This window comes from Lycium barbarum, chromosome 3, assembly GCF_019175385.1.
Source record: "Lycium barbarum isolate Lr01 chromosome 3, ASM1917538v2, whole genome shotgun sequence".
NCBI lineage: Eukaryota > Viridiplantae > Streptophyta > Magnoliopsida > Solanales > Solanaceae > Lycium > Lycium barbarum.
In genome coordinates, this window is record NC_083339.1 from 2,585,425 (window position 1) to 2,609,621 (window position 24,197).

The 24,197-nt window shown below is 35.6% G+C and overlaps 2 protein-coding genes and 1 long non-coding RNA gene across 6 annotated transcripts; 2 read left to right on the forward strand and 1 right to left on the reverse strand.

The window, feature by feature from the left end:
* LOC132629911 (DNA glycosylase/AP lyase ROS1-like) lies at positions 1–3,855 on the forward strand. Of its 2 annotated transcripts, none has more exons than XM_060345327.1 (5): positions 1–178; positions 1,882–2,296; positions 2,462–2,498; positions 2,619–2,676; positions 2,785–3,855. In XM_060345327.1, the coding sequence occupies exons 2-5, from the start codon at positions 1,983–1,985 to the stop codon at positions 2,787–2,789; spliced, it is 414 nt and encodes a 137-aa protein (XP_060201310.1). In that variant the 5' UTR covers positions 1–178; positions 1,882–1,982; the 3' UTR covers positions 2,790–3,855. The 2 variants fall into 2 exon arrangements, with proteins under 2 accessions (XP_060201310.1, XP_060201309.1); XM_060345326.1 differs by having other exon boundaries at positions 2–161.
* Positions 3,469–13,949, reverse strand: LOC132629909 (protein ROS1A). Of its 3 annotated transcripts, XM_060345323.1 has the most exons (21): positions 13,725–13,949; positions 13,612–13,645; positions 12,578–13,255; positions 10,224–11,954; positions 9,752–10,111; positions 8,999–9,089; positions 7,549–8,896; positions 7,350–7,429; positions 7,180–7,264; positions 7,010–7,101; positions 6,873–6,941; positions 6,536–6,572; positions 6,366–6,448; positions 5,474–5,938; positions 5,278–5,314; positions 5,098–5,155; positions 4,676–4,815; positions 4,522–4,587; positions 4,309–4,423; positions 4,186–4,224; positions 3,469–3,853 (listed from the first exon to the last, which is right to left on the reverse strand). In XM_060345323.1, exons 3-21 carry the CDS (start codon positions 13,107–13,109, stop codon positions 3,735–3,737), a joined length of 5,547 nt encoding a protein of 1,848 aa, XP_060201306.1. In that variant the 5' UTR covers positions 13,110–13,255; positions 13,612–13,645; positions 13,725–13,949; the 3' UTR covers positions 3,469–3,734. The 3 variants fall into 3 exon arrangements, with proteins under 3 accessions (XP_060201306.1, XP_060201307.1, XP_060201308.1); XM_060345324.1 differs by lacking the exon at positions 13,612–13,645; XM_060345325.1 differs by lacking the exons at positions 13,612–13,645; positions 13,725–13,949 and adding an exon at positions 13,387–13,578.
* Positions 13,950–16,383: 2,434 nt separating this feature from the next.
* On the forward strand, positions 16,384–23,553 carry LOC132633651 (uncharacterized). Its single transcript, XR_009579722.1, has 3 exons — positions 16,384–17,039; positions 22,518–22,575; positions 23,213–23,553. It is a non-coding gene; the product is annotated as an uncharacterized LOC132633651 (long non-coding RNA).
* Positions 23,554–24,197: the final 644 nt, after the last annotated feature.

Here is a 24,197-nt window from a genome sequence, read left to right on the forward strand (position 1 = left end):
CCCCTATCACAGAACAATGTGGAAACGGGTTTAATCCCCAATCATATAAAGAGGAAAGCGAGGGAACTCCAAAAGCCGCAAGGCGGCAAAATTACCAAATTTGTTGAAACACACAGAGCACTCTTCATTTTCTCTCTCTCACTCACACAGAGCACTCATAGGTAACCATTTTGCGATCGTAATAACGATCTCATTATCGCACTTTCATTCTCAAATTCAACTTTATATATATACAAAACTACGTATATTCAGCTTCTAATGATTGTTTGGAAGTTTTTTCGAGCTTATTTGATCTTAGTTAGATGTATTGATTTGAATTTACAGCATTATTATAAGTATTTGAGATCTCTCTGAATTGAGATACTATCTGTTAAGTAGAAACCATGAAAATAGATGATTATACTCAAATCATAACTTTAGTATGAATATACTTCAAAATATCTATACAGAAATACGGATATTCAGCTTATAGTGATTGTTAGGAAGTTTTTCGAGCATTGTTGATCTTAGTTTGATGTATTGATTTGAATTTACAGCATTATTATAAGTAGGAAACATGAAAATAGAACTTTAGTATGAATATACTTCAAATCTCTATACAGAACTATGGATATTCAGCTCTAATGATTGTTCCGAAGTTTTTGAGTGTTGTTGATTGTAGTTTGATGTTTTAATTTGAATTTACAGCATTGATTATGAGTGTTTGAGATCTCTCTGTGATTGGTATACCTGTTAAGTAATTAATGAAATTAGATGCTTTTGATGTGCAAATTGTAGTCAAATTGAAGTTGTAACGCAGTGATATAAACATCAATGGTGATCTCATTACTTCAAAATCTCTATATGGAACTATGGATGTTCAGCTTCTTGTGATTGATCTAAAGTTTTCTGAGCTTTGTTGATGGAGATTGATGTTTTAATTTGAATTTACAGCCTTGATTATGAGTATTTGAGATCTCTCTGAGTTGAGATATCAGTTAAGTAGAAAACATGAAAATTGAACTTTAGTATGATTATACTTCAAAATCTCTGTACAGAACTATGGATATTCAATTTCTAGTAATTGTTAAGTAGAAAACATACAATAGACCCTTGTGGTCCGGCCCTTCCCCGGACCCCGCGCATAGCGGGAGCTTAGTGCACCGGGCTGCCCTGTTAAGTAGAAAACATGAAAATAGATGTTCTTTTCGCGTGATTGATGTGAGAATTGTAGTCAAATTGAAGCTGTAAGGCAGTGATATTGTTACAGAATAACTATTGAGTTGTAAATATATTTCCTTCCACATATAGGTAACTCAATTATAGGAGCAGATCATTAGGATATTTTCCTTTAATTGTTTTGATTAGTTTCCTTAGATAGAATCTTATGTAAATGTATAAATACCTTGGATTCATGAATAGAAGACAACACAACTTCTTCCATTTGAATTACAGATATATATAAACATAAATGGCGATTTCTAGAGGAATCTGTGATCTGCAGCAGGATTTTGCTGGTAACGTGTAACTGTGCGACATGAGTATATGTGCTGAACATGTTTGTAGGTTTGCGCAATGGTATATGTTCATTATGATTGTGTTAGAACAATTCGCGATTTGTGAACTTGCAAATTGAAGTGTAAAGTAGCTATATGTGGATGTGGGCTGTTCAATTTGTTTTTTACTCTATCCCTGTGGTTTATAATGCTTTAGCTAACGAGCTATGTGAGTTTGTTTGCTTCTAAAATCTCTTCTTACTATGTGCTATTTGTCAAAAGCTACAGCCATTAGTGGCACTGTGGCAGATCCATTGATATGTCGAACTCAAGAGCTTTTGGCTCGAATATGAAATTAGATATATATTTCAAATTCCACCTTCTGACTCAAACCTCTTCATTCTAGAATCACTGCACAAGAGAAAGTAGAATCCATCCCAGAATTTCAGTCAGCAGACGCTGCCTAAGCCCCAGGCTAATCAAACACCATTAGAGCATCCCAAATTGATGAACTCCGCACCTATTATTGAGGTGCCAGCAACACCAGCGACCATCGTGGAAGAGCCTGCTACACCTGAGCCAGAGCAAGAGGCTCCTGAAATCGACATTGAAGATGCTTACTCTAAAGATCCTAATGAAATTCCTACAATTGTATTGAATATGGTGCAGTTCACCCAAAATATGAAGAACTTTGTGCAAAACAGTATGGAGCTTCAACATGATGAAATGTCAAAAGCCTTAATAGCTTTAACTCCAGAAGCTGCTTCAATTCCCACGCCTAAACTTAAGCATATAAGCCGGCTCAGAACTGAACATCAAGTGTAAGTGTAAGTGTATGCTCCTGATATCTACATCATGAAATAGAGAAGCTTCCCAATAACTTCTGATAGATCACTCAATACAGTAGGATAGCCAATGTTTTCCTAGGCTATGCAATTCTCATAAATTTGTTTTTACTTACTATCAATTTGTTTCTCCATTCACAGATATGAACTTCCGGATTCTCATCCTCTTTTGGCAGGGGTCAGTTTTTTTTTTCTTTTTAATTGGTTATACTACATCAGTTTTATATCCATATATAAGCAGCATGCAAGCTGATATTGAAATTGATCCTCCTGATAATTATGTCTTTTCATGTTGCAGTTGGACAAAAGAGAACCAGATGATCCATGTTCCTATCTTCTGGCAATATGGACACCTGGTAAGATTGCAACTAATGTAATAACACATAAGAGGAGTTCTTTTGAAAACTATGCAAAGTATCTGGTTCCTATCACTGAACTACTGTAACTTGTAAACTTATGTGCAGGTTGAGTGATGCTCTCCATGTTCTTCTGATGACATTTAATACGGTTTTCTCAGCTTCAAATAAAGGTAATTACATACAGTTACCAGTTTCAAAAAAATAAAAATAAAGGTAATTATATAAGAACAAAATAGCTGTTAGGACTTTTAGTGTCTTTATGCATCTCCTTTCAGTTGTGATTTTCAAAACCGCATGGCTGGGCAGTAGTTACAAACAACGAATGTATTTGACAGATGTATTATCCCTGTGCTGTCTTAGCCAACTTATAATGAAGTATGAATAGGCTATCATTTAAAGCTAATCTTTACAGGGTGCTGGTATCATGAATATATTGATATACTCTTTTCAAGTCCTGCTCTATATGCTTACCCTCGAGTCTTATTTATGTTTAGTTAAGTACATTATAACGTGGTTTACTTGTTTAAATCATTACTACTTGATAAAATTTGGTGCAGCTCATGTATTAAGAAAAAGGGGTTTTGTAGATACTTTTACGTGCCCGTATATAAACCTGCTTTGCTTTTGGGAAAACTTTCTTTTAAACATTACCATAAGATTTAGTAAAATTTGCCTCATGTTGCGTGGTGGTGCCAAACCAGTTGTTTTGTAAGTTAGGAGCCAAGTGTACTGATTGCCATGGAAGAGTACCCATTTTTATTACTCTTTCTATCCTTAGAAGAGAAAATGGGAACCAACTAAGTTTGAGATGTCAATGGGCTAAAGGGCCACTAGCCTGTTGAAGAATTCAATTATCGTTGCTAATAAAAATGACCATCCTAAGTATCAGCTACAAGTAATCGATTATCATCTCATTTACTCATGCTACAATTTACTTACATGTTAGACAATACCTATCTTCTTTCTTTCCTAAGGTTTAAAACATCATGGTGCTGAATGTTGTTAGCTTGTTCAGCCTGGATGGCTGCCTTGCTGATTCAGTAGGACACTGCTCCCTAGTTTTCATCTGGCTTTCCTTTTGTCCTATTCAACTTGCTGGCTGGAAAGTGCAACCGTGCCATCAGTGGTCTTGGGGCTCGTGTCTCCTTGTCAAAACCCCTCACACAAACAAACCCTGTGGAATACAGTACTTGATCAGAAGACAAATAAAAGGTTTTGCAGCAAGGGATAACTCTTCTTTCCCTTAGCTACATGAACAATTACTACTTCTCCTCATAATTTGTTTTTATGATTTGTCCGAAGAGTGTAGAAGAAAAAAGGGAAACTCGCCGACATGCTTGTTCTGATGCATGGTGCTTACGCCGGCTTAATTTGATACCAAGTCTTTTTGAATTTGCATAATGATATAACATGCACGCTTTTCATTGATTTACTTGGTAGAAATGGATAAAAAGCTAAGACAAGCATTTTGGACCTCTGTGGACTTGAGGTTTTCGATCTACATACCTCTCCAAAAGCAATGTTGGATACTTTCTGTGGTTAGGCCTGATCAACAGAGAACACACTATGTTATTTTACTCCCTAAGCTTTTTAAAATATAAATAAGGTTTCATCCTTTAGTGTGTCTACCTTTGAATATTGTTGGAATAGAGGTTCCGAAGTAAACTGTCCGTCGTGGCAGATTCCATAGCCAATCTCTTGGGACATCAATTGGCTTGAGGCTGGAGTCATGGTCCGCAAAGACCTGAGAAATAGCAAAAATGTTACTATGAAAATCTTACTAATTGCAAAAATGCTTGTGTTTGGCATGCTTGAGTTGAGGAAAAGTTTGGTTATATTTACCTCGTTAACCTGAAAGTATGTACCATTGAGCGGAAAGCTTCCTCTCATAGCCGTTCTACATGGTATCTGTTAGAAAAGTATATTTAGAGATGATTAGAATTCTCATATACTTTCCCATGAAAAACATTATAATAGTTCGTTCTCTTTTTCTTACCAGAATTGTCCCTCTCACCGTTTGAGCATGTGCTTCACGTATGCTATTGCATGCAAAACATGTTTCATCATCACATAGTCTACCAGTGTCTTGGGAGTTGCACTGTCCCCCAGGTGGCTGAATAGAATCCGCTGTTTCACCTGATATGGGTTTGGTACATAAGGGAGAATTAAGCTATTCAGAAAGCCTGAGAAAAAGCTAACCTTTCTAGCCAAATTAACCTCTACCGCTGCAATGCAAGCTATTAAATTGGGACCTGGGACTTGCCCAGTGCAGCTTAGCTATCACAATTGTTCCGTACAAACATGAGTTTTCTAATTCGTTAGTTTACGGGTTACAGTAGTTCAGTGATAGGAACCAAATGCTTTGCATAGCTTTTCAAAAGAACTCCCATGTATATATTACATTAATTGCAATCTTACCAGGTGTCCATATTGCCAGAAGATAGGAGCATGGATCATCTGGTTCTCTTTTCTCGAACTGCAACATGAGAAAGCGTAATTATTGGGAGGATGAATTTCAATATCATCGTACGTGCTGCTTTTATATGCAAGTAAAACTGATCCAAAAAAAAAAAAAAAAACTGATGTAGTATCACTGACCCCTTCCAAAAGAGGATGAGCATCCGGAAGTTCATACCTGTGGATGGAGAAACAATTGGTAGTAAGTACAAACAAATTTATAAGAATTGCACAGCCTAGGAAAAAATAGGCTACCCTCCTGTATTAGGTGATCTATCAGAAGTTATTGGGCAGCTTTACTCTATTTCATGATGTAGATTCAGGAGCATCCACTTACACTTGATGTTCGGTTCTGAGCCGGCTTATATGCTTTAGTTTAGGCGTCGGAATTGAAGCAGCTTGTGGAGTTAAAGCTACTAAGGCTTTTGACATTTCTACCTCTTGAAGCTCCATATTGTTTCGCACAAAGTTCTTCACATTTTGAGCGAACTGCGCCATATTCAATTCTATTGTAGGAATTTCATTAGGATCTTCACAGTAAGCATCTTCAATGTCAATTTCAGGAGCTTCTTGCTCTGGCTCAGGTGTGGCAGGCTCTTCGACAATGGGCTCTGGTGTTGCTGGCACTTCGATAATAGGTGCGGAGTTGATCAATTTGGGATGCTCTAATGGTATTTGATTAGCCGGGGGTAAGGGCAGCGGCTGTCGACCGAAATTTTGGAATGGACTCTGTTCAGCTGCTTTGTTCTCTGTTGTACTTACAATACCTTTCTCTTCTGGTGCTGGCAGGGCAAGCCTTGCGCTGAATGAGAAATATGTCAAGTACCATATTTGAAACACAGTGCATTCAATTTTTAGACTATGAAATTGCTAATCTAGTTATAATGCGTTACTTGAATGTGCTGACAGGAAGGGTGGGTATTTGCTGAAGTTTGGTAGTTGAGATGTAGGAGTTCTATCTTATACAAGAAGAAACCCGTGAATATTAAAGTTTGACAGTTTGTCATTCGCTTCATCGATGAGTTTAAATACTGGCAGGCTAGCTTAAATGCAAATTTGTATTGTCTAAGTAAGAGTAAGTAGATTCGTCAAATCTAGTTTCAGCAGCCACATTTCTGGAACTATAATTCCTTGGATTAGGTGTAGAGAAGCTTGAGAAGAACTAATAAAGATACACAAACAAGAGATAACTAATTTCTTGCATGAAGTATATAGGATAATAGGCAAACCTTGCAAAAGCACTTGCAAAGTGTCTGCATTCTCCTCTCATTGGACAAGCGTTGCAGTTGGGTTTGCTTTTTGTACAGAAGACCTAATGAAGTAGCAATAAAGTTGATTTAAACTGTGATTGCAGATATACACTAGTTCTAGGGGACAGTAACTAATGGTATTGGCATACCTTTCCAAAAGTGATCATATGGTAATGCAACTCATATCTGTTATCAAAAAGGATTTGAATCAGTAAATGCATCACTTGATTAGAGAAGAAGTAACTTTTTAATTATAACTAGTATGCATGTATATCATTTGTGACTCCCTTTGAAGAAATCAACTACCCTAATCTTAAGTCTCTCTGCACTTTGAAAAAATCAAAATCTTTTCTTCCACTATACAGTATACTGTTATGATTGGATGTTTTCAATAAGCTGACATGCAACCACTTAAATTTAATAGTAAATTGATGCTTGTCAACCAGTCCTGGGGAGAATAGTGTTAGAGAAAAGAATGTTACTTACAATGTTCTCTGATCAAGCTTGCAGAGACGTGGCCAGAGGTACTTTTGAATCGACTCCAGCACTGGGTACCTGTAGAAATACAGCAGAGTTCAGACTATGTCGCCATTTTAGAAAATTTACGTACACAAGATACTCACAGTTCCAGAAGATGCAATTGTAGTGACTCCGGCAGTGGCTGCAGGGGCACCCATCCCAGCCTAACGGCTATACGCCCAACGTTTGTGTCGACCTTATCAAAGACATGATTAGTGGGTACACAGGCTATGTCATATTAATTAGCTCTTCAAAAATGGCTCAGAAATCTTACAGGGAAAGCAAGGTTGTGAAGTGTTAAAAGTCGCACACACTCTACGCTCTTCAGGCCCAAGCCTCTGATGCTTAATAGATACTCTCTGATACCATGCATGTGAATTTGTTTAGTTGGAGCAGAGGAATAATATAAACATGGAGAAATTATTTGGTCAATTGAAAGCTTACTTTGCTTTGTCTGGTGGAACGTCTCTCAGCCATTCAAGATCTATACTTCCATGTTCTCTAAAAATCCGGTTAAGGAAATCCTGCAATTGTTCAGTTTTCATTGAACTTTCTCTTAGGTTTGGAAATTACTGTGCTAGATGAATCAAGGTGTTCAGATTTTAATAGAATTAGGCTGTTAGTGCAATTTACACGTATGTACCTTGATTCTCTCTGCTAGCATATTGTTCATTCCCCGTTCTCTGATGGTATTTGCTATCTCATTGACATCCGCACACCTCACAGCATCCCAATCCAGTGAATCCATTGTGTTTGCTGTCCTTTCTCTTTTCTTACCATTGCTCTGAGCCTGTAACCTTAAACTGTCCCAGTCAACATTCTGTTTCTCTTTTCCAGGGCGTTCCTTTTTTGCTCTAGTATTGTGGTTTGCTCTGTCTAATGTGCTACCGGCGTGATTTTTGTTGTTGTTTGAGTTTAACCTGGAAGCTGTGTGCGCAGACTTACTTGAATCAACAACTACACTGACCTCCTCTTGGACATCTACAATGGCTTCTGAAAATGCTGGTGCTCTTGCTATTGGCTGCATATTGTAGTTGCTCTCTTCAATTTGAATTTGTAGCTCAAGATTGACTACCGGATCATCAATTGTTGCTGTGTCCACCTTGCTTTGATGGTTATTGCGTGAGATGTAAGTCTCACGCATCTCTCCATACAGTGCTTGATTTGCAGGTTCTGCTGATAATTTACTTTGTTCAGGCGCACCGAGTTCTCTAGAGAGGTCTAAAAGTTTTGCAGCTTCTTCCAAATCGTCTTTGCACTTGATTTGTTGTGCTTCTGCATTAGACATCGCACATGAGCCCAAATAGCTACAAGGACAGTCATTTTCTATTGAGCCTCTGTGATTCTCCTCATCCTTCTGAAAGTGTGAACAACATGCCATATGTTTCAGTTGGCCATGTATATCCTTTTCCGCTAAGATGTTTTCACTTTTCTGATCCTGGACTCCATGTGATTTCGAAGTTCCTGCCATATGTAGTAACTTCAAAAATGAAGTGGAGCCCGAAAAGTTGCTTGATTCGGTTCTTTCAGAAGTTTGAACAACTGAAAAGTTCACAGAGTCTTGAGAAGAAAGTACAGAATTCTGAGAAGAGAGCAAATCGTCTGGTTCTATTTGATCCCCCAAAGAACTTCTTGTTGCATTAGCTGTAGCCGATCCATACGTTGTTGATTCATGATGCACACATGAACTTTCTCTAGAAGAACCAGGTTGCTGCAGTACAGAATTTTCAGTTGAACTAGTGCAGTTAATGCTATTTTCACTTGATTCACTGCTATGAACAGCTGTTTTTTCATCGTCTGAGTCTGCACCGGAGATTTTGAAAAACTCCTGACCAAGAGTTGGTTGATCGTCATGCCATCCAATTGTATCATCAGGATCCGGGGCACTCACCTCAGGTTCTTCAATTATGATCCCTGTTCTCTCTTCGGGATTTTTGAAACCGGTGTTTGACTTGAGAGGGAACCGAGCAGCCATTGACATGAATGCAGAGCTATAAAGTGGATAAAGTGCTTAATTGGAACTTAATATTTTAAATTTCTTATGGATGTACCAGAAAAGGGAAAACAAAATTGTGGTTTCGAGTCCAGCTTACCTAGAAAGGTGGTCTGAGACATTCTGTGTCAGGAAAACTCCAACTACGGAGTCTACAACAGATCCCTTCCAAGGAGAGAATCGCCTGTCTCCTGGTTCACCCAAAAAGTAGAAGAAATGGTCAATGAAACAAAAGATAACAATGTCACATGCACATCTTGTTTATTTCTAGTATGGCCCATTGTGAACTAAATTTTCTAGATGACGAAAAGGAAAAACTACAAAGGTAACTTGGAATCTTGTTTGAGGTTGATGGTTGGTATGCAATGCTAGTGTTAGTCATGTCTTCTGTTGGCATGACAAGGGTTAGTTGCAGGTCGTTTTGCATCATAAATAAAATCTATTATCTAATAGTTTGCTGATTTTATATGAATAATGTGTAATGATATAATCCTTTTGCATATGAAGAACTGGGACATACTTGCTTCTTCCATCATAATCCACTTTCTCTTTGCGGGACGATACATATGTATAGGTGCTGGGTCAGGTTGGATTTTAGGTTTCTTTCTTGACCTTGCAGGTGCATATGTGTTTGTCAGGTTGGAATCATTGGGTTGACTTATTGCTAGTGATCTTTAGAATACCAGTTGGTTTATAAATAGTGAAAGTTTGTCATACTTCCCATCCTATTTAGTCTAGCAAATATTTTATGTTGACTGCTTTTCTAGTCAAATGAATTGTTTGGGGGGTGGGGGGGGGGGGGTGTTCATTTGATAGTCACTACAAAGATGATGTGAAAACTTTGTATACGTACCTTGAACAAGACGCATCCGTGAGACAAATGAGTCTACTCGTCCATGAAAAACTCCACGTTCTGATTCCCACCATTTTGCCTTGTCTTCATCTGTACCATCAATGCCTTCACTATTTATGTCCTGCAGCAAAAGCTTCCAAACCCTAGTGGTCTCATCATCAAGGTCAACCTTGGGGCGCGGTCGTCGTTTTCTAACAAATGAGCCTGAAAAAGGGACAATACTCCCATCTCTTTGATAAATGACAAGGGCATTTTGCTCATATTGGTATTGATGGATGCTTTCTCTATTTAAATCAAGATGCTGTAAGCGTTCGGCAATTTCATCAACTGGAGATCTCCATGTTATAGCTGGTATGGAACCTGCATCCAATTTCATGAGCAATTAAAGTTCACATCTTATTTGATAGGATATCAGAAAGTTAAGAATATAGCCATTTCAAGAAAAGAAAGTTAAGAATATAGCTTCAACTACCGCTTGCATTTGTTCTGAACTGTTGCCGGGCATGCGTATGAGATGCTGTGGAACTGACAAGGATGCTTCTCTTTGACCGCTTTTTTGTTTTCATTATTGCACGGGTGTCGGCAACCAGGGCTTCCATGCATGTATTCGGCTGATCTGAGTTTTCATATCTTTCTCCAAATTCAGATACCATTGCTTCTTTGACAGTAGTAGGAAAGTGTCTACAAATTTCAAGCAGTGATGCTAGGTCACGTACTTTACTTATGCTTTTTGATCTTTTTCTTCTTAACCCCTCTGCTTCAACAAAAGCTGGTACAAGTTCCAGATTCTGCATTCCATTATTAGCTTTATCATTCACAGACGTACTGGCTTGGGAAAGACCAGTGTTGCACTGAGACAAAGACAGATAGTTAATTTCACATGTAAAAGGCTTAGTGTAAGATGTTCCTGAGGGATGGCTCTTCTCTGTCCTCTTTTTCTTGTAAATTGCAGGAAAATGCATCCCTTGGGTACTGTGAGCATAAGGTTCATTTGCTGGGAGAATTGCTTGATATGCCTGCATGGAGTTGAAATAGGCTCCCCTGACATTTGTTCTGTAAAATTCTGCTTCATCAGTTCTAAAAGAACGTCGTCTTTTCAAGGCTCTTTCTGGTGTTTCCTGGATCAAGCATGCGCTGCTGCTGCAGTTGGAACTATTCGGGCTCTTTGGTGTCATTTCTAAAATGCCTGCCTGTTTATCATGAGTTTCATCCGAGAAAACAATTTTACACTTTCCTCTTGAGATTTCATTTTGATTGCTCATGGTAAATTTACCATGATTCAGGTCAATCTTCAGAGTTGAAGGGTCAGGGTATGGCATTTCATGATGTGTTTGGCAAGTTTTCAGCTCCTGATTCGAACATGTGATGTCATCAACTGAGCCCAGTTCTGTCTTTGCTGTTGTGGCTTCAATACCCTTTCCAGGATGCACACTAGAGTTGGATTGATTCTCATGCAAGTCCTCCACAGATGAAGATGGCCAGTGTGATGAGTTTTCAGAATCAAAATTCAATGATTTCCTGCAGGTTCTTCTGGGACGAGAAACATTTGGTGGATCAATGGTTCCCTCTTCGGCAGGATTTGGTCTGAGCTTGTTGACTTGATTTCCTCTGACATACGTCCTCTTTGCTCGTCGGATTTCTCCGGAACTAGGACGATGGCCCTCGTGACTGGTCATAACGTTTACCTTGTCCGAGGGTGTGCTTGGAGGTCCCTCAACCTTGTTTCTTCGTACATATTTCCTCCTCTCTTTTTTAGCTTCCTGCGAACTATGCTGCTGGGGGGTTTTCGGTTTAGGAGTCCTTTTATGCTCGCCTTCTATAACCACTTTAGGCCGGTGCTTCTTCCTTCTTCGTTTCTGCTGTGGTGTATTATTCTGTTCAGCATCCAGTTCGTCCGCCTTCGCAAGCATTTTATTCTCCTGCAATTCTGATATGTTCAAGACCAGCCCTGACTGCTCTTTGTTCGCTTGGGGATCACTTGCTTCTGCTCTCTTTAATGTATCTTCGCTTGACTGTACATGTCTTGCTATTGGTGTCTGGTTAATGTCTAGACTTGGCGCATCAGATGCTAGCCCTTTGTTCTTGATCTGATCTGGTGTTATTGGTTCAAACTGGAATCCATTGTTGATGCTCAAGCCCTCATCTGTCATTCTAGTTGGTGAATTCAGATTAAAAGGGAATCTCGAGCAAATAGAGCTTCCTTCTGCATGATAGGTACCTCTTTCATATTAGTATATTGAGGAAATTTCAGAATTGAAACAACTTTTTTTAATGATTCTGGTTGACTACGCTAAACTATGAAAATATCATTTGATGCTTGGCTTAGTGTTTCACACAATAGAACATAACACATCAATATTGAAGCATGTACCACATGTTTTGAAGAATATTTTTATAAAATTACAAATTGAGAAAGCATCACTTATTGAATAGGCACGCAATCAGTGAAAATACACGTCAGAGATGCTATACGTGACCTGTTTGTTTCACCTCTGATTTTAGAACGAGGTACCTGATTCTGTAGTCTGTCTTGGAGCTTTATCTAGTATTCACTAGGATGTTCAACTCAATGCTAGTTAACTTGTCCACGAGGAGTCATAATTTTTACTTGAATCTAAACTGATCACTGATCTTATTCTATTCCGTTCTCTATCCTTTTGAAGGTCGTAGTTATCCGTGAAGATGATAACACTGCCATTGAACCACATCGAAGACACTTATGACATATACAATGAATGTGATTATCATAACTTGGAGTTCACCAGGCATTATGCATTTCTATTATATCATGATGATGATAAGTCTATGAATATTTCAATTCTTTACCTGCATCCTGAGAACCGACGAGGGAATAGAAAGAACCATTCGCGGTAAAATTAGTATCTGCATTTGCATTTTCAGTGGCGGCTGTTGAGCCAGCAGCATGTGCTAGGGCCAAGAGATCTCCGAAAGAGCACACATTGCTCCATTGGTCCACATCATCGATAGATAAGTTATTGCACATTTTAATATTGTTGTCCCCGTACATTTCGGATTTTGTCCCTCCTACTGCTGCTTCTTCCCAAGTGTCAAAATACGCCGTCCCAGCTGACAAATTCGTCGAACCACAGCATGCAGCCACTTGTCGTCCTTGGGGTTCTTGAAAGAAATTTCTCAATTCTAGCTGGTTCGCTTGGCTCACACCTTCACCTTGTGAAAATTTTTGCAACTCCACCCCATTAACTTGAGCTGGCTGATTTTGTTGCCTATTCTCCCAGATTGGTGGCAAGCTTGGTTTTGCTGATGTTGCTGGAAACCATGAAGTGCCAATCTGAAAATCATCTGGTTCTGGAAATAAGCTTCCTCGCCTTCCCTCCATACCGCGGCGGCACAGAGAAAGGTAAAAATCCAATTTTTATGCCTTTATTTTCCTTAATTTTACAGAAAATTTAGGCAGATTTTTGCTGTGATAAAACTCAAAGTAGTCTCTTATAGAAAAGAATAAATCTGTTCTATAAAATCATCCTGCAAAAGAAAACCATATGAGATAGGAAATTAAAAAAAAAAAATTGCAAGAAGATTACCAGAATATCTGAAGAATCTTCAATTTTTTTTTTTTTAAGAAGCCCTTGTAACTCAAATTTGTAAAATTATACCAAAACAATTTTTTTCAGTACAGATCCCACAAAGACTGAGCCTATCTACTCTGTCCTGCCATGGTGGAGTCAGTGAGTGGAGGGTCAAAAAAAGGAATGTAATTAGAAAATTTCATTTTTCATTAATTTAACCTATAAATAACCAAGTTAGGTATGATCAGTGAAAGATTACAGCAATCTGACTGAAAAAACAAAAACATCTGCATAAATTCTTTGATTCTTTACCAGGAAATGCTGCTTTGTTCTTCAACTTTCTTATCTACAAAAATAGAAAAAATTACATTTAATTGTATAAGTGTGGTTAAAAAAATTTGGGTGCTTAGTGATTTTACACTGACCTGAAGAAATGGAAATTTGCCGGAGATCTTACAGAGACAGTGGACGGCAAAGGATAAATGAGACTGAGTATTCCTTAAAGGGGAGAGAGAAAGTAGGAGAATTAGGCTATGCAGAAATACCAGGGCCTTTATTCTTACACTGAATAAGCTCTTTGAGAAACCAAACCGACTACTTATTCTCCCGGTAAACAATAAAATATTCCACTATTTTATTCTCTCTTCTTTAATAAGCTAATAACATGTACGGAAGTGTACGATAAAAGATAGATTCAGGATATGAAGTTTGTAGCTTCTGAATTTAGAGTTTGTGAGTTCTGAAATTTATTATACTAATACATACAAAGAGTTGAATTCAAGATTTAAAGTTTATGAATTTTGGATTCTAATCCTTTTGAGTTGTAAATTAATACGTAATCCGGACATATTAAATGATTTTTTTAAACCAATACAAGATCTGAACGTGTTTTGTTGAATTCGTACTTTCTACTTTCACCCTGCGTATACAATGGATTTCTTAAAAATGTATGGAATTTGGATCAAATGTCGAATTTCTTATTTTTTATGCTAGTTTCGTTCCCGAGTAATGCATGAAATATTTACTTGCATTTGATGTTTACACTAAATTATATTGCTTTACATAATTGAAACATAAATTGAGGCGGACAATACACAAGAATTAACTCAGTGACAAAAAGTGTATTTAAAAATATATGTAATATATTTATGGTCGAAATATCGGGTGTGGATAAGTTTTTCCCCATGCAACGTACGTACTTTAGGTAGAACACATTATTGAGGGGTATACAAGTCATTTTTGCGGTCAAACAACTTACACGGCGTATGAAGCGGCTAAGTAAGACTTGATTCATTTGGGGACGTTTAGCACGTGAATATCGCGTGACTTGTCTTGTTTAGTTTTGTCGACATGCTTTTGACACCGTTTGGATTTCTAAATGCATTACTCCCTCCGTTTCAAAATAAATACTGTGTTTATCTTTTCATTTTGTATCAAAATAAATGTTGTTTTACATAATCAAGTAGATATTAATGATGTTTTTCTAATTTTATCCTTATTAAAATAAAGAGAGTTTTATATATCTAAAAAATTACTAAAGAGCTATATCTTTTTCAATGTATTTATCAAGGATAAGTTAGTAAAAACAAATTTTAATTTTTAGGCATGAACAATTTTCTCAAAGGATATGTCCAAGCTAAAAATTCTACTTCTTTGGGTCCAAAATAATTGAGGATTTAGCTTCTAAAAGTTGATTCAAAATAATTGAGGTTTTAATCCATCAAGAAGGTATTTTATTCTTTTTTTAAATTTACTTTTTACACATTCTTAACTTAATGAATAAATTTAATATTTGTTATAGTTTTAAAGTACCTCTTAATTAAGGATATTTTAATCAATAAACTTTTTAATTTTTAGGAATAAATGAATTCTTAATCCATGTACTCAAATCTAACTGAGGGAGTATTTATTTTGTAATGGAGGGAGTATTCAAATGATTCACATGAGTTCCCAGGTCTTTACGGCACCGCTAATGACGCCGTTTGTGGTCCCCCGTTCAGTAGTACAGTCGAGCGCGCTTTTCTATTTAGTCTTTGAGGGCTAGTTTCGGTAATTTGCTTTTGCTGTATTCGGTGCTTTGAGGCTTTATGGATGTGATCAGAATTTATAGTGGGGTTGTTTAAGAAGGGCCACCGGTTCTTTCGTCTTTTGATAGAATACTAAATATGAGTAGACAGTTTTGGCGGGTTATTTCGTGGGTCCTCCATTCAAAAATCAGTTAGTTTCTATTTGTTAGTACGGTTATTATTGTTGTTGTCGTTATCGCCGCGATTTGGCGGCTGCAACTTCTTTGTGCCAAACTTACATATTCCCTTCGCTTCGATGTAATTTTTAATCGATTGTAAAATAATATTATTTTTATAAAAAATATTATTTATGATTATATGTTATTACTTTTATTGAAGATATTTGATTAAACACAATACTTTTTTGATTTAGTTTTGTAATATAGAGACAGTTTATTCTTAATGAGATAATCTATAATCACACAAATATTTATGATTTGTATTGCATCATAAAATTTTAGAGTTTTCTTTTCTTTCTTAAATATTATGTATAATCAAATACCGTCACACAAAATAGGATGACTGGAGTATAACAGATTCGGATTGATTTGTTAATATTGATGATGTGGATTGACTTTATAGTGGACATCATTGTAACCTTTTCTCCAATCTAATGAAAAAGTTACTCCGTGTCTCAATTTTAGTGAATATATTTTATTGGATAGTAGTTTAAAAAAGGAAGATTTTGAAACTAGTGTTTTTAAATATGTCATAGCATTTGAATGATTATAATATTTTTAAAGCTTATATACTTAAAAAATATGTATATTACGCACATAAAAGAGTGCGGATGGACTATTAATATTGTTATCGTTATCGTTATTGACAGTTAAGACTTAAGAGCCTAAAAGTAAACAATTGCTAGAGCTTTGTCCAATGATGACTCAGGGATAAGGGATAGGTACACGTGATTACCTAACAAATGATTATTTTAGTTCCTACGTTAATAAGGATAATGCTCTTTTACATCTTTCGTGAGAGAAGATATAATTAATTTCGAACCTTCGGCCAAAGGGTAGCCTCTATTTGTTTATATAGGGATGACAAGCAAATGCTATTTTTTAGGTCCTCACTTTTGATTTGACCACCTCCTTTTTGGATTTGATTGCAACTAGTGATGTCTAGTGGGATAGCGGCAGTAGGAAGATACATAATTAGAAGTCACACTATTAAGCTTTTCTTAAATATAACATTTTTTTAATTCTATTTTAGCTTAATTTAATTAGACACAAAATTTAGGGAAAAAATGAAGGCTTAATGATACATTAGGTAGATGTGGTAAAAGATGAAAGTATGATTTTGTTGACTAGTTTATTTTTACATTAACTGGATTCTGATATACGTAGAATTTTTCGTAAACGATGTTATCATTTGAAGAAATGAATAAATTACTATAATGAAAAGCATTGCCATTTCTTTTTTATATTTATACCCAGTATTGTCGTTTTGCTTACTTTTAATATATACATATTAAGTAAAAAAGTTCAACGAAGCTGTGTTTCGTGATACTATTTGCAAAGCGTGAAGTGAGGCAGAAATGGAGTGGTCTCTATCGATTTATAGAAGAAAATGAAGAGGTGGGGACCTGTTTTAGGAAAAAAGTTCAATGAACTTTCTTTTTCTCTAGCGACTACGGTTTTTTGGATGGATTGTTGCTTCTTCCTTAAAATCCAGGTAATTTTCTTCTTCGGTTCCTCGCATCTTCGCTGTGTTGCCGCTTCTCTTGCCTTTTTTAATGAAAAAAATTTGTAGTTTTTCTGGTTTGTTTCTTTTGGTCTTCTGGTTTTTTTAATTTCGTTGCTTTGTCTGATTCTTTTGAGATTAAAACATGATGGTTAAGCACGAATGTGTGTTTGTTTTGAGAATGTTTCATATGCTTCTTGCTTAACCATCATGTTTTCAGTTTTATGAGCAACATCTTTATTTGTTATTTAATTTATTTGAAATAACGAATCTAGATGTCTAAGTCGCCTGTATTTTGGCATTAAAATTCTGCTTCACCTGATTTTTTTTTTCATGCTGATTAAATCCGTACTCTCTAAAGTGTGTTTTCATAGTCCAAGTTTTTGATTGATACTCTCGCTGATTTTGTTAATTAACATAATATCGTCAACAAATAGCATATACCTTGGACCTCATCTTGTATTACTTTGGTTACTTCATTCATAACTAGGGTAAACAAGTAGGGGCTAAATTGTTATCCCCGGTATAGGCACTGTTATAAGAAACTCCTTTATACGTTTTTGCTTCTGTTCTTGTGTCATCGGCGACTCTATCATACATGCTTTTTATGGGACTTATACATTTAAGTCAGTCAAGTATAACAACATACCAAGTGTAATCCGATAAGTAGGGTCTAGAGAAGGTAAGATGTGTTAGGATTTGAATCCCAAATCCGACCTTTGTAAGCAGGTTCCCAGGAAAGATTGGAGGGTCACAGCTGGACCACTTAAATACCAACCTCCTTAGACAGAACCTACTTACGCCGTGATGTAAGCGAAGAATAAATAGCACACAGATTTATAGTGGTTCACCCTCAATGTGAGAGCTACGTCCACGTTGCTGCTGCAGATCTTATTAAAGAAGAAATATTACAAGTGTTTACAACACTCAACCTCACAACCCCAATCCCAATTACACTCAAGAATTTTTACCACAGAAAATTCTCTCAAAGACCTTCTCTTACTTAGGCCTTTCACTAAGAGTATTTCTCTTAGATTTTTTTCTCTCTTTGGGATGTGTTTAGCAAATGATCTTGATGATATCTTACAAATGAACCATAAGCTACCTATTTATAGGAATGAATTTCCTATGATGAGGTAAGCGCTTACATCACGACTATTATGAGGTAAGCGCTTACATCACGACTATGTGAACAAAAGAATTGACTTGTTTGGCCAATTCCACACCTAACAAGATGTACGCAGAACTTGTCCCTACCTTTCGTGGGGTGGAAAGGCTGTTTTTGATAGACCATTGGCTGGAAAGAAAATAAAAGAATTTGAAGCATGGTATCAAGTAAAATATGACAACACAATAGCAACATACGAAGCAAATGAAACAACAAATAATAATACACATTGAAGAAAAGAAACTATGTGATTACTACCTAAATACTACTAATAAGGTGAGAACTCGGCTACCTATTAACCTTCTAGCCTGATTCTTGACCTCTGCACCTTTCTATCTAGGATTATGTCCTCAGTGAGCTGAAGTTGTGTCATATCCTGTAAAATCACCTCCCTCATAGCTTCTTTGGCCTAACTCTACCTCTTCTAACACGTATTATAGCCAACCTCTCATTCCTTTGTATTGGTGTATCTACATACTTTCTCTTCGCATGTCCAAACCATCTTAGTCTCGCTTGCCTCATTTTGTCCGCCACGGGGGCCACTTTTTCTTGCCCCGTATAACTTCATTCCTAATTATATCTCTTCTAGTATGTCTAAATATATTTGCGAATCATATCTTCGCTACATTTATCTTCTGAACTTGGGCATTCTTAACTGGCCAGCACTTCGCGCCATACAATAATGTTGACCTAACCACCACTCTATAGAATTTATTCCGAACACAAGCCTCCATTTCACCTACTCCGGCCCAATACGATGTGACATACTCATCAATCTTTCCGTCTCCTTAAGTTATGGACCCAAGATACTTGAAACTCTCTTTCTTGAATATGACTTGATCTTCGATCTTCACTTGCCACCTCCTGCGTCACGTTACTGAACTTGCATTTCAAGTACTCTTTTTATTCCCGCTTAACTTGAAACCTTTAGACTCTAAGGTTTGTTGTCCAGCTTCCAACCTATCGTTAACTCCATCTAGTGTCTCGTCAATTAGTATTATGTCATTTGGCAATAACATACACCACGACACCTCGCCTTGAATATATCATGTTAGACAAATAGGAACGGGCTAAGGGCTGATCCCTGGTGCAACCCTATCTTGATCGGAAAGTGTAGTGCGTCACCTCCCATTGTTCTAACTCAGGTTTGGCTACATCATACATGTCCTTAATTTCCCTAATGTAAGTCGCGGGTAGACCTCTAGGCTCCAAACATCTCCCAAAGGACCTTCCTGGATACTTTATCTACGCCTTTTCAAGGTCAATGAACATCATGTGTAGTCCTCTCTTCCTGTCCCTATACTTTATAAGACGAATGGTTTCTGTAGTTGATTACCCCGACATGAATTCAAATTGATTTCTGGAAATAAACACACCCCTTTCATCCTTGTCTCGATCACTCTCTCCCAAACTTTCATATTATGACTTAGTAGCTTGATACCTTTATAATTGTTGCAATTCTGGATGTCCCTTATTCTGGTACAACGGAACGATTGGACTCTACCTCCATTTTTCTAGCATTTTAGCCATACTAAAATGACATTGTATAACCAATCAACCATTCTATACTGCCTCTCCTGCGTTCTTCCAAAAAATTCACCGAGATCTTGTCTGGCCCGGTCGCTCTTCCCCTTCTCATCTTAAGTCAACCTAGTAACATTAATAGTTGAATATTAAAATAAAAATACTTATCATTTTACTATAATAGCATGTTGGGTTAGAAAACCGCTTAAGCTTGTTTCTTATGTGACGTGGGTCAAAACATTTGCTCGAATCCCAAGGAATCCATGCTAAGCTTACTTTGAGTTTATATCCAGTTAAATTTATAGTATGTCAATAGAAAATTTTGAACTATCTCCATTTGACTTGTTAGATGCTTTTGGCGCGTTAGTTTAATATTTAAAAGGTTCTTTTCTAACTACCTCTTGCTCTTACATGAACATTTAGGCTTTTTTCTAAATAACGGTAATGCTCGAGTCAGTTTACTCACATATATTATTTTATGAAGTACATGTTATCTACAACACGCATAAATATTTTGAGTGGGCAACTTTAATGACCCACTTTTGGGACTTTTACACCAAAAAGCGCCCAAAAAAAAAAAAAAAAAATAGAAGTACCTTTTGCGCACAAAATTGACCCACTTTTGGGGCTTTTACACCAAAATAACGCCAAAAAAAAGGAATGAACAGAAGTACCTTTTGCGCACAAATTTTGTGCGCAATAGGCGTTAGTTTTATTTTCCCCACACTTTATATAATTTCAAAGTTTTGAAATTCACTTTTTTTTTTTTTTTTTACTTTGACTAAAGATTAGTTATGTTTCAAAACTACGGAATATCAATATTTTATATAGACCCTCATATTTTTTTTTTGCGAACAATAATGTAGGCTCAATACATCAAGTATATCTAAACGTTTAGATCGTCGTTTTAGGAGTTGTAAAGTGCCCCGAAGTAAGTTTTTGTTTGGAAACTTGTTACGTTAGGTTTAAGTGTTTTATTTTATAAGGTTTTGATTTAAGCATTTTATTATTTAGTCAAGGCATTATTTTATTTCGAATATGTCGATATTTTTTTCATTATTAATTTAGAACGTCGCACGAGTTATTAATAAACGATAATAAAGAATAAGATAACTAATTATCATTAAGAAAATAATACCAAAAAAATATGATATTAACATAAAATGTATCGCGCACTGCCCATTAACATAAAATATTTGTTTGATTTAAGCGTTTTATTATTTAGTCAAGACATTACTTTATTTCGAATGTATCAAGATTTTTTTCATAATTAATTTAGGACGTCGCACGAGTTATTAATAAACGATAATAAAGATTAAGATGACTAATTATCATTAAGAAAATAATATCAAAAAAATATAATATTAACATAAAATATATAATTTATTCACATATATACAATCTCTAATAGGTTTCACATGTGGGAGCCTTTAGAGTAACCTTAGGCCTAAGGCAATTCCCACCACCCTCACCATATCTCCATCTCCATCTTCCTTTTAATAATAGGATGTTTTATGTCATGATCATCCTCCGTTCGTTTCCTTGTGTCACGACCCGAACCGGAGGGCCATGACTGGCACTCGGTGCCTACTCAACCGAGTCCATGTACCTTACTTCTTTTCAATAAATTAACAATTAAATAATTGACAAATAAAGATATTATTAGGAGATTAGTATATTTTCTTATAATCAATCAATTAACAAATAATTAAAAATTAACAAATTATTAATAAATAATTAAGAATTAACTAATTAGATAATTAGCAAATGAAAAAAGGGGTTGGGTAGTGGGCAGTGCGCGATACATTTTATGTTAATATTATATTTTTTTGGTATTATTTTCTTAATGATAATTAGTTATCTTAGTCTTTATTATCGTTTATTAATAACTCGTGTGACGTCCTAAATTAATTATGAAAAAAATCTCGACATATTCGAAATAAAGTAATGTCTTGACTAAATAATAAAATGCTTAAATCAAAACCTTATAAAATAAATCACTTAAACCTAACAATAACAAGTTTTCAAACAAAACTTACTTCGGGGCACTTTACAACTCCTAAAACAACGATCCAAACGTTTAAATATACTTAATGTATTGAGCCTACATTATTGTTGGCAGAAAAAGATATGAGGTTCTATATAAAATATTGATATTCCGGAGTTTTGAGAAAGCATGAAAAAAATGTGAATTTCAAAACTTTAAAATTATACATAGTGTTGGGAAAATAAAACTAATTCTTATTGCGCACAAAAATAGTGTGCAATAGGACTTAACAGTGGCCATCACAGTTAAGTCCCAAAAGATACTTCTGTTCTTTCTTTCTTTTTTTTTACAGTATTTTTGTTTACAAGCTCAAAAGGTGGGTCAGTAAAGTTGCCCATTGGAGTGACATGATAACCACTTCAATGAAAGTTCAAACCACAAGATAGCAGAGTTCCAGTATTAAGTATGAGTTCGGACGAATCTCATAATTATGTATTAAATATTTAATTGAAAGTTCAATAATTAAAAAGAGCTACGAATTTGACAAAAATAAAAATTCATAAATCTCAAATTTTGATTTCATCTCTTATCACGGAACTCCTTTAAAGGTGATGAAGGGTTCACAAGTAAATAAGCATCAATCTTTTTAATCAAATTGAGATTATGTCGTATTAGCTCTTAAATGAGAATTATCTTCACCGGTGTTGCCGGTAAACATGTACTAATTAATTTAACTCATCTCAATTTATTATGATAGTAATAAAAATCTCGTGAATCTGCAAATTTATAGATTACATGAGTGCGAGTCAAATGCCAGAAAAATGCCAAGCCACTCGAAGATAAACAAGGTTAATATTTTGACCATATTGATTTTAGTCTTTGTGATATTTATTGGTCCATTGCTCTTGATCTACAAATTTAATTTTTAATTGTTTCATCATTTAATTACTTCTTACTTCATATTTAATACTAATATTATAATTTTGAATGTTGTCCAAATGTAATAGTAATATTTCTTTCATAAATGGGGTCAAAAATATATTTTATTTAATTAAAAATTAAATGTATTTATTTAAATATTATAATAATTAATATTCCCTCCGCCCCAAAGATTATCTTACTTTCCTTATCAGTTTGTTCCAAACAGATTGATTTCTATATTTAGAAATAATTTAATTTTATGAGATGATTTATAACTACACAAATATCTAAAAGTTATTTTGTATCACATATTTCAAAAAAAAATTATTTTTTAAATTTTATGGCAACTCAAACTAAGACAATTTTTTGGACGAGGAAGTAATATTTTTTGGTGATTGAAGAACAAAAAAGCGATATTAACTCCAATAAACAAATTCATGTTCATTGTTGAACTAGTCGGCCATTGTTTTTACTATAATAAATGCCTCGTGACTCTCGAGGGCCAGAGAATCTTATCTGCTTTTTTTCACTTTCGTTTCTTTGTTTGTTTGTGTGTTTGGACAGTGTCTTCAGAGTTCATTGCAGAGGCTACACCAAGGGGTTTTCTCGAGCCACTCTTCCTCTTGTTGACACGTGGATCATGGAAAAAGTGCGGTTAGTTACCCTATTTTGTCATATTAATAAATAATTGGATTTTTTTTTCTTTGTCCTTATAGTCAGGGCCGGAGTTAGTGCCCGTTTAAGCCCTTTTTAGCTTATTGTAGTGTTTGGCTAATGTCAAATTTAAGCCATAAAGTGCTTAAAGTTGCCAAAAAATGAAAAGTTAGGATTCCTAACTTTTTTTTTGGAAGGGCTTAAAGCCATTTTAGTTGACCATGGAAATTACTTTTATATCCCTTATATTTTATTTTAATTCCCAAAATACCCTCCTGCCCTAAAATTCACATCTGTTTTCATTTCATTCTCCAACAACACAGCTTCTTCTTCATTTTCTACAACATAGCAGCCTCCACGATCTGTGTTCTTCATCTTCTACAAAACCCAAAAGTTCTGCTAAAATCCAACCTGCTCTGTCATTACTATGTGCATGAATGTGTAGGAAAAACGATTCTGCTAAACGATTCTGAAGAGCCAATTCGAGACCAGTATTTATCTTCAGGTGAAAATTTTATTTTGATCACTCTCTAAAATGCTTTAAGCTGCTGCAGTGAGTTTGACGTCATTCAACTGGATCCCAGGCAAAACAATTGACAGTAGCTTCTTATTCAAATAGAAAAAGAAAAGAAAATATTCAAATAAATATAAGATTAATCCAGGTTACATGAGAAATTATTTTCTTCTTTCCCCAAAAAAAAAGGAGAAAAAAATTTCAGTAGTAATGAAATAAATCAAGAAGATATTACTCCCTTCATTCCAAAATAAGTGTCTCTTTTAGCTCATGCACCCTCCTTAAGTAACATGTATTTATAAAAAATTAACTTAAATAAACATTTTATAGTAGAAGTGATTTTAAAATATAAATTACTTTTGATTTGAATCAACTTTAGAG

Excerpts from the sequence above, each read along its gene's own strand:
- LOC132629909 (XM_060345324.1), bottom strand. The coding sequence starts at position 13,109 with ATGGAGGGAAGGCGAGGAAGCTTATTTCCAGAACCAGATGATTTTCAG. Across the intron at positions 6,449-6,535 it reads ATATGATCACTTTTGGAAAG|GTCTTCTGTACAAAAAGCAA; the intron begins GTATGCCAATAC and ends CTACTTCATTAG. Across the intron at positions 5,315-5,473 it reads CTCAGAACCGAACATCAAGT|GTATGAACTTCCGGATGCTC; the intron begins GTAAGTGGATGC and ends CTCCATCCACAG.
- LOC132629911 (XM_060345327.1), top strand. The coding sequence starts at position 1,983 with ATGAACTCCGCACCTATTATTGAGGTGCCAGCAACACCAGCGACCATC. Across the intron at positions 2,297-2,461 it reads CTCAGAACTGAACATCAAGT|ATATGAACTTCCGGATTCTC; the intron begins GTAAGTGTAAGT and ends CTCCATTCACAG. Across the intron at positions 2,499-2,618 it reads CTCATCCTCTTTTGGCAGGG|TTGGACAAAAGAGAACCAGA; the intron begins GTCAGTTTTTTT and ends TTCATGTTGCAG.